General features: G+C 37.8%; 1 protein-coding gene across 4 annotated transcripts in view; it reads left to right on the plus strand.

Moving 5' to 3' along the window:
- LOC121314093 (enhancer of polycomb homolog 1-like) overlaps window positions 1–17,981 on the plus strand; it is a 44,186-nt gene extending 26,205 nt beyond the window's left edge. For 3 of the 4 annotated variants that reach the window (XM_041246964.1, XM_041246965.1, XM_041246962.1), the window contains 13 exons: window positions 2,830–2,989; window positions 6,918–7,063; window positions 7,494–7,700; window positions 7,836–7,984; window positions 9,657–9,816; window positions 10,282–10,455; window positions 10,771–10,860; window positions 10,966–11,114; window positions 11,429–11,784; window positions 14,579–14,697; window positions 15,023–15,164; window positions 15,724–16,090; window positions 16,551–17,981. In XM_041246964.1, the coding sequence (XP_041102898.1) occupies window positions 2,890–2,989; window positions 6,918–7,063; window positions 7,494–7,700; window positions 7,836–7,984; window positions 9,657–9,816; window positions 10,282–10,455; window positions 10,771–10,860; window positions 10,966–11,114; window positions 11,429–11,784; window positions 14,579–14,697; window positions 15,023–15,164; window positions 15,724–16,090; window positions 16,551–16,623 (2,232 nt within the window). In that variant the 5' untranslated portion in view covers window positions 2,830–2,889 and the 3' untranslated portion in view covers window positions 16,624–17,981. The remainder of the gene's footprint in view (window positions 1–2,829; window positions 2,990–6,917; window positions 7,064–7,493; window positions 7,701–7,835; window positions 7,985–9,656; window positions 9,817–10,281; window positions 10,456–10,770; window positions 10,861–10,965; window positions 11,115–11,428; window positions 11,785–14,578; window positions 14,698–15,022; window positions 15,165–15,723; window positions 16,091–16,550) is intronic. The other variant, XM_041246963.1, reaches the window with a different exon arrangement.
- Window positions 17,982–18,207: the final 226 nt, after the last annotated feature.

An 18,207-nucleotide genomic window follows, 5' to 3' on the forward strand; every position in this document is an offset into this window, starting at 1 on the left:
GGTGTTGTGGGAACCAGAATTGAACCCTGTATTCCAAGCATGGTTACTCTTGTGCATTATATAACCTCATCATAACCCCCTTACAGCTACACTGTTTGCTTTGTCCCCTTCAGTCACTTGCATCATGTTAAGTTTCCTATCTATGTTTCTGTTTTATAATGCACACAGTGTGTTATTTTCAAAGTTATGGTAAGGCAACTTCTTACACTCCCATAGAGTTCACACAAACTGTTTTGAAATTTAAAAAAATCGAATTCAGTTTGTGACCTGAAGGCAATATACCCACGCATTGCTTCCCTGCATTGTTTGTTTACTGACAGCAATTCATCTGTTACCACACCAAGGTATTTCTCTTGGTGTGCCTGTTCTAGTCCTATTCTCTTCCCCCCCCCCCCCCCCCCCTCTTTTTTTTGGTATTTGGATCTTAGTCTTGTGACCTGCATGTAACACTTCACATTTGTTGACATTTCATTTCATTTCATTTACCATGTTTCTGCCCAGTTTTGTATGCGGTCGAAGTTGTTTATTTTCTGGGTGGAGCGTGTCTGTGTCGTTTGTAAATTTGACAAGTTTGCTCATTTATCCCCTGATCTGAGTCGTTGATGTAGATCAGAAACATGAGTGAGCCAATGTTGGAGCCCTGCGGAACTCCACTGAGTACATTGTCACTGTTAGAGGTTCCCCTCTTGCAACTACTCCCTGCTTCATGTGTTTTAACCAGTTTTGTGACACAGCCTAATGAACCATTCTATTGAGGTACCATTCCTATTACACAAAGCCTCCTGAAATGCTTTGTTTATATTCATAAACACCTATGTCTGCTGTCAGTGTATCCTGTTCCTGATGTACCTCTTTGGGTGTAATAGTGTTGATAAATTGAAGAAACCATGTTTATGTTAATAGTGGACTTTTTTGGTTATCCTTGAGGTTTTTTTAAACCCTTCAACAATGCAGACCTCTGAAGAGGTCTAGAAAAAAGTAGGTCAACTCAGGCCAGTAAACCAAGTTCGGGTAGGTCCTTTATAGTTAAGGTAGGTCCTTTATTTCTCTTATTATTATTATTTTTATTATTATTATTATTATTATTATTTATTATTATGTGCAAAGTTACTTGGTACTGAGTGTTAAAATACATTAATAAATTAACTGTGCTGACCTGGTGTTAGAAGATCTACCTTTTAAGCAGAGAAGCCAGAGATCTGAATTTCTGTAGCAGCTAAAAGAGGCTGGGTGTCAATATTGTATGACGGGGGTTGCTTTTCAATGTGATGCACTGTGAGACTAGAGCATTGTTGGCTAGGAGAGTGTTGGTCTCATGCTGGCAGTCTGCCCTCATAAGTTTACCCTGATGTGGGGGGAGGGGGTGAATAGATTTGTTACATGTGGCTGTTTGTCTTGGAGGTTTTAGCTTATTCTTTTTGGAAACAGGTATTTTTCTTTAGTATAGCAACCTGCAGTTTGACACTTGTTTAAGCATTGGTACGCCACAGTAGAGCTGCATAGTGTTTTTCTCAAGACCTAATGTAGTGGTGAAGGTGGCAGTAATGCCTAAAGAAATTCAGTGAGGCAGAGATCAGTGGTGGCTCTGACTCGTTGGTGTGGTAGTGGAAGTCTCTTACTGTGTGTAAACCCCTTAAATATTCATGCTGATTTTCATGAAACTGAAACCAGATGTCAAATTATAACCTTAATGTACAAACTGTAAAGCTCTTGTGTAGTGGACAGTGCATTGCACAGATAGCATCCATTTAAGTTGCTGATTTGACTGGAATTTAACTAAAATTTAAAGTGAATGCCACATGAATATATAAACATTAGTCTACTTTTTCATGATACTGATCCAACAAGTTTTGTATTTACAGCAGTGGTGGGGGATGTATGTTGCAATAATATCTGGCAGGTTGGTAATGAAATGTTAATTTCGTTGGATATGGTTATCATTTACTGCAAGGGTTGTGCAATGCAAGCGGCTCTATGACTTTCTTTTTAGCCATGGTATTGGAGAATTTTAGGAAGCAGCCATTCTGTTATGTAATGGAATTTCACCAGGACACCAGTGAGGTGTGGTCTGTTTGACCCCAGGGCTATGTTTCAATATGTAAGAATTTTATTAGGCTGAGCTTATTGCCTATCCATTTTTATATCTATAAGCTACTTCTCTGTCTATCAAAGCATACCATACCTACCCTGCTCTTTGCTTTCATTAAGTTTCAGCATGCTGCCAAAGTGGCTTTTGGTCAAATGGACCCCATCTCATGACTTTAACAAACGTGCGCACACAGGCTTCATGTTTACTGTATTTTCTTTAGATTGAGGCATGAGTGAGGGGGCACACAAGAATACCAAGATCTCCTGTAAGAGATGTGAAAAGGAAGTTTGCCCCTCCCATTTTGAACCACTTTGTGGTTATTGTCAGAGCTTATTTAAAAGGCTTTGTAGATGTGTTCAGTGAAAACCTTAAGTAATAGTAAAACCTTTGTCTTTATTGATAGAAATCAATCCATATACGGGTCACGTTGACCCCACCTCATTAGTTATGTAATTCTACCCTACCTCACCACTTAAGGGTTAGAGTGCTGCCCATGGCTGCTTTTATCTTGTGCAAAGTAAACATTCCAGAAGTTAAGAATTAACATACATGCAGAATAAAAGTTATACTAATCTTGTAGTGCAAACTAGATTAATTGGAAGACTAAGAATTAACCTTTTTTTTTTATTTAGCCCCGAAATATAGGTACTGTATGCATATGCAGTATCTTTCCATTTCATTAGCAGTATCCAATGCAGATTCCAATAGTTTTTATATATATTTTTTTGTTTTTTCTGTAGGAACACCATCTCCAGCGGGCAATTTCGGCACAGCAGGTGTATGGAGAGAAACGAGATAATATGGTTATTCCCGTTCCTGAGGCAGGAAGCAACATTGCCTACTATGAATCTCTCTACCCTGGGGAGTTCAAGATGCCAAAGCAGCTTATTCACATACAGCGTAAGTACAGGAACACATGATTCAGTGTGAGAGGCTTAAGAAAACAGGACCTTGTAAAGCTAATTTTGGTAAAATATAGCAAAGCCCTTTACTAAGGTCTAATTTGGTACAGAGATTTGCTGCCATATTGGGAACTCTCATATGGTGGAATAACCCTATAATAACACATTTTATAAAAGTTTTCATGACTTTCAGTATAACCCAATCTCCTAGATGTCTCTGTTGTGTCCTGCCGTGTTGAGAGTTGTCTGTCTTGTGGCAGCAGGTTTTGCAGACCAGCGGTGATGCTATTGGTTTATTATAAACCCTTTGCTGTCCTATGCCGGGCCAGGTCCAACATTACAATTTTCCTTTTCCGGTCCGATGTTGGACCCTGCCCGACATCATCAAAAAGACGTCCAGCACAGGTCTCTGGTTGTTTTTTCTCTGGAAAAAGCAGAGAAAATATTTAAATGGCAGAGTGAGACCGATAGGAGCTGAGAGAAGCCCAAAAAAAAAGGGAGGGAAGGGGGTGGATCTGAGCAATATACATAGTCCCTGCACCACAGACATAACATGGACATAAACAGGATAGCTGCTTCCGCATCCAGCGCTCAAAGAATATCACACACATTTCAAGCTTTTTGAGATGTTATAGTAATAAAATAATGACTTGGATCACATCAGGAGAGGATTTATCAGTGTGCACGACTGTGAAGAGGTATGTGATAAATACAGCGAACAAGGGGTGGGGCTAGGGCTGGATATGCACTGCCTTTTAAACCTGTTTTACTTGGAATAAAATTACTTTTTAAACAGCATGTATGAAAATAAATTGGACCTGACAGGCGCTGAATAAATGGACCGCAAAGGGTTAACACACACAAATATGGTTTTGTTGGTGTGTGTTGAGTTAACAGTTCTTACTAACGCTAAATAATAATTGTATTGTAATATTACTTGAGGTAAATAGTAGGAGAAAAGTAGACTTGGATTTACAAGTTTAGTTTCACTGTAGCATTATTGGTAATTAATGTTGTTTCCTGTCAAATGTGAAGTGTGAGCCAAAATAGTGAAGCAATTTAAGAGCCCTGGCATTGGGGTAGGAGTCGTTGTATACCATGTCAGACCTCGCTTCCAGTGTAATCTGCCATATCCGTGCAATCTTTTGTTTTTAAATTAAGGCGAGTGCTTGAGATGAATGCTGTCCCTCACAGGTCTGCAAGCTCGCCTCATTTCATTTGAGCTCCATTGTACAGTATATCCAGAATCTAGAAGTGAAAGGTTAATGTGGTACTGTAGGCTGCTGATGTGTTTTAAATTGATAGGAGAGGTTCTTTGCTGCCAGCAATATTGAGTGTTTTCTATCTGACCTGTCTATCCTGTGTAACACTTGTGGAGAGGATATTTTTTTAAATCAGATTTCATTCTTATGCAGCGACAAGAAGAATAGGTCGCTTATATTTAGTAAAAATAATTAGCTTTAAAACTTTGTTTTTTAATCAAATGTGTGTGTTTTGTTTAAAAATAAATAAATAAATTAGGACGAGCCCCTTTTGTAGCAAGTAATAAATAAAAAAATGCTAACTAGAATTCTGCTGTACGCTGGGAAGGCACTAGTCAAAATGTTTGTCTGTTACAGTACTTAGTTTCTTATAGTTTTCTTTGATGGTGGAAAGTGTCGGCATTTGCACACTAGATACACATTCCTCTAGGGATGCAATGGTTATGATTTCCCCAAATGTTGGCAACAAAAGCAAACTTGCTCATTGCACACGTTGCAGCATATAGATGTTTCATATTAACTTCCTTTACTATGGTAATGACAAGAACTACCTGATTGACAGCCCTCAGCAGGGATAACCTCAGTTTCATACTGAGTGTGGGTGTCCAGGGCTGTTTTCATATGCAAATGGATTCCTAAGAAGTGAAAAGCTGGAGCTGGGAGTTTTTGAGTTTAAAAAGTCTGGACTGTGTTTTAAATTACTAGTGTAGATCTCCTGACCATTGTATTATTTAATTTTTGTACAGGACCCTCTTGTAAATGCAGACTCCATCTCAATGGGTAAATCTCCTGGTGAAATAAATAAAGGACAATTGCAAAGTACAAACACAGTAAAAATGTGTGGTTCAGACTTAATCATCAGCATGCACAGATGAAAGAATAGAACAAATAAGACCTATGTTTAAGGTGGAGTGAAGGAGAAGCATTGGCAGGAGGCTCTAAGCAATTTCTAAATACGGTCTTTAAAACCAGAGAAGGAAAGATCCACAAATTCATTCTTTTGTACTATGATGGAAACAGTTCCACGTTTTCTGGAGTTGATATGATTACTTTGTGTACTGCATTCTGTTGGCATATTGATTGAATTTGTGCAATGGTCTTGCCTGTAGTCATATGTACATCACATGAACTGCATGTTGACAATGGGCGTACCGGGAAAATCTATTACTACATTTGTTTTATTCTTTCTACACTGTCTAATGTGTAATATATTGGTATGAGCAGCGCACCAGATAAGGTTTGGGTCTGGGAGTAACTTCCCTCTAACACAGAGTAAAATGTTTTTTCAGGGGGGTAAAATCCAACATTACCTTGGAAGTCATGAGTAATCTCAATAAATAATATTATTATAATAGTAATAGGGTAGGCATTAAAAGAGCCTTCCATTTTAACTGCAATGTTACTTGGAATTACTGTACATCCACGCGTGTGTTCTACAAGGTTCTTTATCGGCTCAGCGCATTTGTCGAGGTATCACACTGACTCTGCAAATTAATTATGTTGCTTTTATTTTAACATTAAATTCTTGAACTCAGTGAACATGTTAAAACTTCAATGTAAAGATATAGAAAAATGCATTAAGTTATAAAACAGTTTTGGCAGTTGCCTACAAATCCAACTGACGATGGTTCCAGTTGGATTTGTAGCTGGACTGGGGTGTTTACGCTTCAACCTGTGTAGCTTGCTGGCAAATTTCATATTCTCACTGTGATTGGCTGCGAAGACAACAGGGATAGCCAAAGAGTGCATTGTATTTAGGTTGCTTTTCTTATGTACAGTTTCCTAGAAACTGAAGACATTGTATTCTGGTAGTTTGGAGGTTTTAGGGGAGGCAGACAAGCTGTGCAACAAAATTGCTATGCATATTTTTACACATTAGTGCATATTTTGGATTTTTTAATGTATGAAAACGGCAGCTACCCAGCTTATCTGGACTGCTGGCTGTGAGTGATGTAATAACACTATCAAGCTTATTTGTCAGTTGTTTTTTTTTTAAATTTGAAAAAAAAAAATTGTGTGTAATTGTGGTATGTCCTGATCCCTTGGCTGCACAAATTAAGTTTGTTTTTTTACCAAAAAAACTGTAACCAGCTTGCATCCCCATTTGTCTGTAAATGGATATAAATGTTGTGACACTTTTTCCTAATGGCTGGGGTTCAACATGCTCAGTACAGTAGCTATTAAGTTAGTGGGATACTTTGAGTGGACTATGAGAATATTTTGGTGGCAACCTGTTTCTTAGGAAATGGATAATGTAAATTGTTTTGTGGTGGTCGATAATAGCCATTATAAGGTTTTCTGTTAAACCTAGAGGTAAAAGTTCTATTGGATTTTTGCAGAAAATATTATTTCCCCTTCAAGTACATAAATTAGATTACTTATTTTTAAGAATATTTGGTGTACATTTGCATAGTTTCTGTTTACTGAACCTTGTAAACTCTTACAGTCCTTACACTTGTACCATGCTAATGTAATGGTTTTTCTTGTGTAAACATTACTTTGATGTTGGAAGTCACTCTTGCCAGCAAGGAACGTAACATTTAATATTTCAGAATCATTTTTTATTTCTGCCTGAAATAGATTGCAATGAAAATGTTATAACTGCATGAAGACAGCACCTGTAAACACGATGATGGTGATTTTTTTAAATTCTTTTCATAATAGCTTTTAGTCTGGATGCTGAGCAGCCGGACTACGACATGGACTCAGAAGATGAAGCGTTTGTGAATAAGCTGAAAAAGAAGATGGAGATCACCCCTCTGCAGTTTGAGGAGATGATTGACCGTCTAGAAAAGGGCAGTGGCCAGCAGGTAATGCCTGAGAACAAAATACTACTGCCACCTTATGCTTTTAAAACCATTACTAAACAAATTGCCATTTTTGGGTCCTCATTTACAGTTGACCATCTGACCACATTGTGAACACGATAACTGCCTTAACTTTGATCATACAGTCCTAGCTTCCTATAGACTAGTTGTTTCTGACTTTGATCACATAAACTCTCCTGAAGTTTTTAACCTTTCTGACACTGCGATTGAGGACCCTCTGTATTTGCACACTGGCTTAGAAGGTGTCTTTAGTTGTTAGTCCCAGAAAATACCACTTGCTGATGCTGTGTTTTTTTATTTTTATTTATGATGTGCGAGTTCAGCCCATTGAAATCTGCAGTAAAACCCCAGGAAGTGTGTGCAGTATTTTATCCAGTACACTGGTGGCTGAATTAACTTTCTTAACCTTCAGCTGGTGACTCTCCAGGAGGCCAAACTGCTGCTGAAGGAGGACGACGACCTGATCCGAGAAGCGTACGAGTACTGGATCAGGAAAAGGAAAAGCTGCCAGGGCACCTCTCTCATCCCGGTGGTGAAGCAGGAGAAGCGGGATGGCTCCAGCACGAACGACCCCTACGTCGCCTTTAGAAGGAGAACGGAAAAGATGCAAACAAGAAAGGTGGGCTTGTATACAGTTTGGGCTTTTATTTCATTTCAGCTTGTTCTATTAATATGTAAAATAGAAATATACAATTTGAACTTGAGTGTCCTTTCCCCTTTTGGTTGTATTATTTGAAAATTTATCTTGCCCCAGAATCGGAAGAACGATGAGGCATCCTATGAGAAAATGCTGAAGCTGCGGAGAGATCTAAGCCGAGCCGTAACCATCTTGGAAATGATCAAGAGGAGAGAGAAGAGTAAGCGGGAGCTGCTGCACTTGACACTGGAGATCATTGAAAAGAGGTAAGAGTTCTGTGGGGCTGGACCTTTTATTAAAACTTGGCAGCAGACTAAAGCTAATGCAGAACTATAAATGTAGTTTGCAGTGTTTCATAAAGTAAAACTAAATGAGACAGATTTTTAAAATGGCCTTCATTTGGGCAGGTGGTCCTTCTAGTTGGTCTTTTATTACTTGTATATAAATGTTTCCCTTTGAATTTTTGCAGGTGGTTTTTAAAACTAAAATATGAGAGGTTTGAACTGTTGTGGTTTAAAACTTGCTGCCAATTTAATGACTACTGTATGTCCTCAAGCGTTTTCCTTTGGTTCCAAAGTACAGTTTGTGGGTTGCTGGAGATAATTGCATCAGCACTTTGTCATGTGGAGAGGGAACCTTTATTTGGGGGTTTAATGACGATTGCTTGACAACAGCAATAATTTAAGTGTTCTGTTTTTCTTGCTGGTTCTGAATTAATTTCCTTGCTCCTAATTGTATGTCTGTTCTGTTATAGATTTAATATATAACTCATGGCAAGCTTTATACAAAAAAAATATGATGTATTGACATTACCCATCGTGGTACTGTTTAAGTGACCTTGCACTTACACATTTGTAGATTTCACACAATGATCATCCTGTGGACATGAAACTGGTCTGATTCTTACCTCTAACATTAAAGTAGACTGATTATGAATGGCTATAAATCATGTTGCTTTAAAAAAAAGTGGTTTTATATAATCCACATCAATTATTTGACATTAAAATTAGTGCTGGGTTAAACATGACATTTTCATGTTCGGATATTGGTTTAAGATTTGGATACTCTTTTTCAAAACGTTATCAAAGCCATTATATGTAACACTGTATATATTAAAGTTGAAAAATATCCCAGAAGAAAGGTCTTACTTTACCCACATGAATTAATTACAAAACAAAGAAAGCAATACAGTAATTAAATCTTGTGTGTATTTCAAGTAAAAACAAAGTAGACAACATATTAAATAATCCCTGCCATTGTTGTGGCTTCACAATAAACATGTTTTCATGAAGTAATAACTTTAATTTTTAACTTGAATAAACACTTAAAATAAACATGGAAAAAGGTTCATTGTACAATGAAAACAATATTTAATCAGTTTTATTTATTTTTTTGCATTCCACTTAACAAAAAATAGGATTGCATCATGAAAAAATTAAAACGTTGATAACCATGCAAGTCATTTCTTTTGCAAGTATGACCTCTATCATACTGTAGACAGAAACGGACCTCAGCTTGACTCGTATATCATTTTTGTAGCGGCGGTAAGAATCCAAGCATACAACTTGTATCTTCAGAAATAGATAGCTCTTATTTGGCAAATGGAGTGAACTGCAACACTTACCAGCACTTGGGGCTGATCTTAGCTGAGCCAGAGCGCACCAGAAGAATGCCCCCAACTGTCTGCGTCTGCCAATGGGGCGCTGGCAGGACATGGCTCCCACTTAGAGCAGCAGCAGTGACAAGCAAAGGAAAGAGAGCAACTGCACGAGCAGAGTAAATCACAGCCTCCATGACAATATTAATAAAATCTCACGCAGACAAAATAATTTCTGACTGACATTGTTTTGCCTTCAGATACATGTAAAAAAATGTCCTAGCATTATTTAATATTGTGTAATAGCCGTTGTGCCACATTTACCTTTTCCCCTCTTTCAGGTATAGCATAGCTGACTTTGGTGGAGAGATTATGGCTGAGGTCTTGGCACAGCGACAGCTAATGAAACCCACATACACATTGCCCATTATTCCACTATCAAATAGCAATCAGTTTAAGCACCAAGATCACATGGAGCTTAAAGAATATAGACCTAATAAGGTAAGTTCATTTTTCCTCCAAATCTCCCCATAAAAATGTAAATGTGTATAGTACCTGAGAAATGGCAAAGACAACACTTTAGTGGATATTGGTGCCATCTGTCAGGCTGGCATCTGGTACAAGGCTTGTGTTCTTACTGTAATTTGTATATAGAGTTTTTCTATAATAAGCTATGCCCTACTTATTTATAATAACGAAGGCCAGGGCAACATGAATATAAAACATTTCAAAACTGCAATAACACAGATTAGACCAAACTAGTGTGTATATTTAGTACCATAAGAATCCCACAGTTTTTCTGCCTATAGTATTAAATGAGTAATGATTAGCTACCATTCTTGGAACAGATCTTTTAAAATTGTTTGACAACGTTCAACCTTTTGTATTTCTGCTCTGCCTAAAAATGTAGTTCTATTTGTTTTTCCAAATCTTTTTTCCTATGATTTCTCCTATATGTATTTCCAGCCAGAGAAGACAGAAGTTCGGACAAAAAGGAAATACGAGAAGAAGCCCAAAGTCTTACCTTTATCCACAGCTGCTGCAACTCTGCAAACAAGCCCTGCTGCACTGCCGGTCTTTAATGCAAAGGACTTAAATCAATACGACTTTCCCAGCTCAGATGAAGAATCTTTCCCCCAGGTACAGTTCTATGCATTGTAAGGATTTAGAAAATATTAATTAATTCGTTATTTTAATTGTATTACATAAACCGAAAGGATCAAGTGTTCTTTTGCTTTGTGAAATCATTGTTGCAAATTCTATCAATCAGTTTAACAAATTGACTTTAATGGACTTTGACAGGAGCATGTGCTTCTGGAGATTTTCAATTCTATGAAGCACAAGGCTGCTTGAGATTTATTTCAATAAGGAATACTGAAGTGACTCACAAACAGAAATCCTCAGAAATGTGATACTTTTTCATGAAGCTGTGTTTTATTTATTTTTTATTTTTAGATCCATTCAGGTTCCTCGGAAGCTGAGGAAGAAAATGACCCAGATGGTCCTTTTGCTTTCCGTCGGAAAGCAGGCTGTCATTATTATGCTGTAAGTATCTTGACTAGTGTGTGTGGTGTGGTGGTGGGTTTTTTTAGTTTTTTTTTTATCTTCAACTCTTGTGCAGAACTTCAGATTTGTATTTTTGTTTTGCAGTGTCGATCAGACCGAACTGGCAGTTGGCCCTGGTGTAGTCCAGAGGAAGGAGGGTTAGCAGACGTGCGCTACAGATACTGCCTCACTACCCTGACCGTACCCAGGCGCTGTGTTGGATTTGCACGACGGCGCATTGGACGGGGTGGAAGGTGAGTCTTCTAGGAGAGGTGAATGTTCATCCTGTTGAGCGGATTCTCCTAAATCTCTGACTTGCACCTTTCACCCAAGGGACTGAAAACAAAGTGACATTTTTAAATGAACATCTACGTACATGTACACACTTAAGATTCTATGTTTCAGTAGCATCTTACAATTAGCAGAATGGTAATTATTTATTTAAGTTCAAGTTCCTGTTTTTAAACAATTAGTTGAGAAACATTGGAGTCTAACTACATTTAAAGGAGTGCTTATATCCTTTCCTTTGTCTCTTGTGTGTATAAGTGTATTTCTCTTTTTTCTACAGGGTCTTGTTGGACAGAGCACATACAGACTACGACAGTGTATTTCATCGGCTGGATCCGGAAATGCTTGCCTCCCCACAACACTCTCCCATTGACAAGTTTGCCAGTACCTCAGAAACAAATACCTCGGACAGAAATCCCCCTAGAGACCTCAATCAGATACTATTGAACATTAAATCATGTCGATGGAGACATTTTAGACCCCGGACACTACTCTTATATAACACAGAGAACACGGAAGTATCCTCAAGGAAACTGTACAGGGGTTTCAATCGAACAGCCTCAGCACAACCTGGGACCCAGGGAGGCGGTACCTCTCTACAAGACAGGAGTGGTGCCCGCTCCACACCGATTGTGGGTAGGTTCTATCTGTTAGATGTAACCACTGGCTTACTTTAGTGTAGGTTATTGCAAAAACTATTCTGAATTAATTAAACACAATTAGGAGCTTTGTGTGTGACAAGGTAATTGGAATGTGTTTCCTTTCATGAAATTACATGCAAGACCATGCTGTTTCATTGATTTTTAGTTCTGTACTTCAATCTTATTTATTTTTTGGACAGCAGTTGATTTTAAGGAAGTCTGCATAAGTTTTGGGGTGGGGGGTGTTGGTGTTCAATGAGTGCTTTCTTTTTTAAGTGCATTCCTTTGAAAGAAGTGTCAGTGGCTTTGGTAGAAAACCTTTTTATAGTCATGTAGTTACTTTTCATTGCATGGTTGAGATAAGCTTTTAAAAGTCTTCAGATTTTCTTTTATTACATTTGTAACAAGATGCATAAGCTTTTAAAGCCATTTGTAGATATAGCTGGTGCAACCCTGAATGTAAAATAGTGTGCGGCCACAACTGAAAACCATCTATTTTTAGTCTTGCCGCATGTGTTGAATCTTAAACACAATGTTCTGTAGGTCCTGAATTGTGAGAACAGTAAATTATTCTATTTAAACTGTCTGCATTGAGAGGGAAAATTTGTACTACTAAAATTTACTTGTTGCATTCCACATTTAAGCCCCGGCCCCCCACAATATATCGTATATGACCAAACTCGATTTAGCTCACTGTTCGTGCTTTTTGATTGGCTCACAGTGTTGTCTGTCAAGTGTATTCTCGTGAGTTTGATGCTTGCCACAGCTGGTGGGAGAGATTGCGGTTGCTGCTTGATAACGGTTTAGTAGCTGTGTCTTTTTTTTTTTAAATTTGCTCAAATGCCAGACAAGTGTCATTTCAATGAATGGTGGTTTGATAACAAGACCTACAGTGACTGGCTGCAGAAAGACAAAAACGATATATAAAGCATGATAAAATCTAATAAAATTAGCTGATAAATTTGCTGAGACAGTAGAATCAGCAGCACATTTAATGTGGATTAGTACATCCGAATCGCTAAAGAAAAAGAGCGACACTTCTCTTCCCTTCAGGATAAAATTGAACTTCCACAAACATGAAATAATGCCAGCAAGTAAACAGCCCGGGAAGATTGTCAGTTAATATATATTTTAAATATAATATACCAAGTCTGCACTTTTAAATATAGTATTGAAAAATACGAGCAGTGTTCATCTACTGTTAGATGCTTGCAAGACTTTTTTGTAAATTATAGAAAGTAAAATAATTTTACAATCCGATGCCTTTGGTGCAAGACCTGCCCCTGCTAAAGAATTTGTTTTTATTTGTTAACCGCATCTATAATTAAAATCGGACATGCAATTTTAATATGATCCTACAGTAAGTAATTGTCAGTGTTAAACCTTAGCGGCCCATTTATTCAGTGCCTGTCAGGCGCGTCGGGTATTTTCACATGCAGTTTTAATTATTTTTTTTTTTTTTTTTTTGAGAAACAGGTTTAAGTCCTGCATAGCAAAAGGACATCAGTACTGCATCTCCAGCCAAGCCCCACCCCTTGTTCGCTGTATTTCACATACCTCTTTATAGATATGCATACTGATAAATCCTCTCCTGATCACTCGTTTTATCACCAAACTCCTCAATAATGCGATCCAAGTCATTATTTTATTACTGTAACATCTCAAAAAGCTCTGCAAATGTCTGATTTTTTTTTTGAGCTTTGGATGCGGAAGCAGCTATCCCCTTCGTGTCCGTGTTGTCTCTGTGGTTCAGGGGCTATATGTATTGCTCAAATATGACCCTTTTTGTTTTGGCTCCTATCGGTCTCACTTGGCCATTTGAAAGGTTTTTCTCTGCTTTTTCCAGAGAAATACGACGAGACCTGTGCTTTATATCTTTTTGATGGAAAGGGAAAATTGTAATGTCGAACCTGGTCCTACATAGAACCGCAAAGGGTTAATGTTGTGTCTGATATTTGAGTGTGATGTATTGAATGTGTTGTTAAATACGGAGGTTGTTATGTTTATATTCAACAGCTTTGTGACGTAGTAATGCGCCCCCAGTGGGTTGGTGTTCTTTAGAGCTGTGACCTGAGTTAGAATGTGTTCTTGTTCCAAAGCCAGTTATATTAAACAAGTTACTTTGATTGTTTCAATACTAGATTTACGCTTGCTGTTCAAAGAAGAACCGCACACACTGGTTGGATTTAATAATGAGCAACTGATACTTTTTGTCATCATAATTATAGTTTAAGTTATTGCGATACAGCTGGGGTAACAGTTGCAGTTTTGAATGTAAAACGCGTGTGTATCGTATAGTATGACTATTTTTTGGTCCTGGAAGTTGTAATGTTTGATCATGAAAAATGGTTTAGTCCATGGTTTTATTTATAAAAATATTGTACGAACCTTGCCTGTGAAATTTAACAGCCGTCAATCCCATAATTGTGTGGTGTGTAAAATGTTCATAGTTTGCTTTCTGGCAAATTTGGGAACAAGACTCTGATTTTAGCACTAATCTAGAACTAAATTAATGTTATCTTGGGTAAAGCAGGCCAAGATATGAAACCAGCACTGGTGGTTTTTGTTGGGTGTTTAAGAACATTTGTAAATCTAGCATCATTGCACTCTAATGCTCAACTTAAGTTAGTTGCAGATTTATATTTAAATCCTTGTCTAAAAGATTATTTCAATTGATTGTACCGTCATAACTACAGTACACCAACAGATTTAGTGGGCATTTATGACGATCAATGATGTGGATTGATTTGTTTGTAAAATATTGTTCTCATTAATGTGTGTGTGTTTAGCATTTACAGCCGAACAATACCAGCAACATCAACAGCAACTAGCACTGATGCAGAAACAGCAGCTTGCACAGATTCAACAGCAACAAGCAAATAGTGTATCTGCCTCCAACAGTACACAGGTGAGAGTTATGAGTTGAGATAGTTTAGGACAATTCAGGGTGTTTTTTTAAATTTCATCCCAATCCATGCAGGCACCTGTTTTAGCTGTCTCGTGGAGAATTCCATTCAGACACTTTATAATGCATTGCAAGGTGTGAGTTTAAAAAAGCACTGTACCTGTGAACCTTGTCCTGCCAAGCCTTATATACATACATCTTTTAAAAGGGTTATTTAAAGCTCCAACACATGTTGTGATCCTTACCAAAACAACATGGCAATGTGTTTTTTTCAGTGTAACAGTTAACAGGATTCCAGTTTGCTAAGCTTTTCGATATTCTCTTCCAGGGTTTGGCGTCAAAGACGCTGGATTCTGTCAGTGCCCAGTTTGCTGCCTCTGCTTTGGTGACAACAGAGCAGCTGATGGCATTCAAAGCAAAGGAAGACGTGGTGCTTGGAATCGGAGTCAATGGCATCCTTCAGGCCTCAGGTGAGGTTATCTATACATTCCAAGATAGCAGCACAACAATGATATCCATGCAAGGCCATTCATGTATATGAGAGTGTTTTTTTTAAAGTGATGTAAAAGTAACCCACGCTGAACATTGTAACAGATTATTCATTTCAGAAATGTTAACGCCTTCCCTCATAGAAGTCACTTGCGACTTGGAGGGCTCAGTAGAGTGCTGTTATCGTACAGCGAAGGTCAATATATTGAAATCACTGCTGTTATGTATGAGGTCTCATTGACAAACTGAAAGGAAATTAAGCAACATTTAAGACTGCAATATCAATGTGACTTTGGATTAAATGCTTACACCTGTCCTCATGCTAATACTGCAAAAAAGGGCATTTACTACCATGTATAGATACATTATCGGGGATTACTTCAAACTCAACTAATAATGCAGAATAACTGGATGGGAAATCTGTTAGTTTTGCTTTTTGTTTTGATTTCAGATTTTTAGACTTAAAATAAAACAAGTGTACCTTTTAAGAATAGATTGTCCATTAATCAGACTGATGTATATTTCCCCCCTCTCTTTTAGGAGTATACAAGGGCTTACACCTCGCTAGTTCTTCACCTACTGCTCTTGTACATACTAGCCAGTCTTCAACAACTGTGGGTTCCACCTTTCTACAGCCCTCCAACAATTCACAGACTTCAAGTTCCCAAAGTGCACTGAGTCACCATGGGACTGCTGCCAACTCGACAACTCAGGTTCTGATTGGGAACAGTATTCGATTAAGTGTACCCTCGTCAGTAGCTGCTGTGAACTCCATTGCCACTCTCAATACACGCCATATACCTAGGACTATAAATGCAGTTCCGGCATCTGCCTTAAAGTTGGCTGCAACAACAAACTGTCAAATGCCCAAGGTTACAGCTTCGTCCTCCATGGACATTGTACCAAGGTAAGGATGTGTATCAAACTGATGTTTAGGAACCTGAATATAGTAGTTAAATTAGTCAGGATTTGAGTAATTCAAATGTTTCTTTGCATGGGACATACAATGTTAACAGTAATGAACAACCACAGTTCAGCTAGAAATGACTTCTGTTAAAATACATTTATTATTATATGGATATTTTTAGTTGTTAAACTAAGTCTTTATGGATCTTGGATCTTCTGTTTAAAAAAAAAAAAAAGTTTTGAAAAGTAAACCCTTGATTTGTCGTTGATAATTGAATATGAAATCGGGTTGCCGATTTGCACAGCTAAGTCCAAAAAACGTAGCAGACTACAAAATCATTTAATTCTAAGTGTAACGTGTTTATTTAATTTTGTAATATACATATTTTACAGTTAAGATCTAAAAATGTTAAGGTGTTCATGTTATTTATGCGAGTGGCTTATTTTTTTGTTCCTTCCAGGGAAAACCTTGACAAAGACAAGCCTGCACTTAGCAGTATAGCGGACAATACAGTGGCCATGGAAGTGACGTAGTTTCCACAGAGACAACACCTCCGCTTTGGGAACTCATTTAGGTGCTATGCATCAGTAGCATTGTGAATGCACGGGATGGCGGAATGCAGCACATTGTTTCCATGGCAGCAGTTGGGACTTAATTGCAATGCTCATCTCTCATGCTTTCATTTTTTTTGTTACTGTTAAGAATTGACATCTGTAAATTATAAATATGGCAATTATATGTACAGTGCTGCATATTTGTAATACCCCTGTATATACGTTACTTGAATACAGAGCTGTTCATTTGTGATGTTTTGCACTTGGGTGGGGGGGGCAAATAAGAAAAAAAGAAAGTCAAGAGTGTGAGAGGTGAGAGATGTAGAGATGAAATGGGTCCTCACATCATGTGCATGGTGTGGAGCCTGCTGTTTTATCTATTTATTGTGCTGTGTTTACAGTTTTTTTTTTTTTTTTTTTTTTTTTTTTTTTTTTTGTACACCTGTACCTTTATTGGTTCCTGTGCTGTAGTAAATGTGTTAGGTAGCTGTGGACTCCTCGGTATTTTGTATATTGTGAACATGATTAGGGCCCTCTTTGGGTCCCTAAGTTTTCTGTGTATCATGTGGAATTAATGGTGACATACATACAGAATTGTGTGGGGGGGGAGGGTGGGGTGGATGGATGAAGGCATCAGTTTGTTAGTGGGTAATGTATTACTTGGTGGGATCTTCCATTTGTATTGTCCCAAGACAAGTAACAAGCTAGAGGTGAAGTCTCTTACCAGAAGCAAACACAGCTTCTGATATTTAAGCACTATATATTGTTTATTTTTTGCTGCTTTTAATATATAATTTCAGTCCCTAGTGTTCATGGGGAAAAAAAGTCCTTAATACCTGATCGCTTTGAAATTATTTTGGTGCCCCTCCCTCATTTTTTAATTTTGTAGAATTTGTTGAAACAAAAAAAGCAGTTATTTTTGTATCTTTCTGTTCTTGTGATAATGATTGTATGCTCCTTGTATTCAAAGACTTCATTCTTTTGTTACTTGTTCATAAAAAAGGATATAAGGGAGATGAATGCAGTAATTGCTGTACGTGTATCATCATTCCAATTTCTAAAAACAGCCAGCTTTTCCTTGTAAAAATTCTCCAGAAGGCTGCAAGGCCAGAACCATAAATATCGGGTGCCTTCCTTTGGAAATATTGGACCTCTCTTCTGTGAAGAGCATGGTACTTAACACACTACTATTAGTGCTTTGTCAGTACCTGGATTTGAATGCCCAATCCAATGGCAGAATTTATCCTTGAGGTTTTCTAATCCCACCTGGAAAAAAAGTAATTGTGACAGAACTCTCACAAACAAATAAACCCCAGGGCATTATATGTTGACCAGCAGATGTCTCATGTACTTTGTTTAATCAATTTTATAAATGTGTTGGGAGGACTGGTGTTTCACTTATTTGATTGGCTTGGCTGCAAATGACCTCAAGCATCTGGTGATGACAGAGGTGTGTAAAGGTGACAGGCCTGTCCCACACTGATACAAAATAGATTTTCAAGGTAATTGCTTTTCAGATTCCATATGTCTTAAGTCAAACTAATTGACTTTGTGCTGTAATGC

This window comes from Polyodon spathula, chromosome 4 (genome assembly GCF_017654505.1).
Source record: "Polyodon spathula isolate WHYD16114869_AA chromosome 4, ASM1765450v1, whole genome shotgun sequence".
NCBI classification, from domain to species: Eukaryota; Metazoa; Chordata; class Actinopteri; order Acipenseriformes; family Polyodontidae; genus Polyodon; species Polyodon spathula.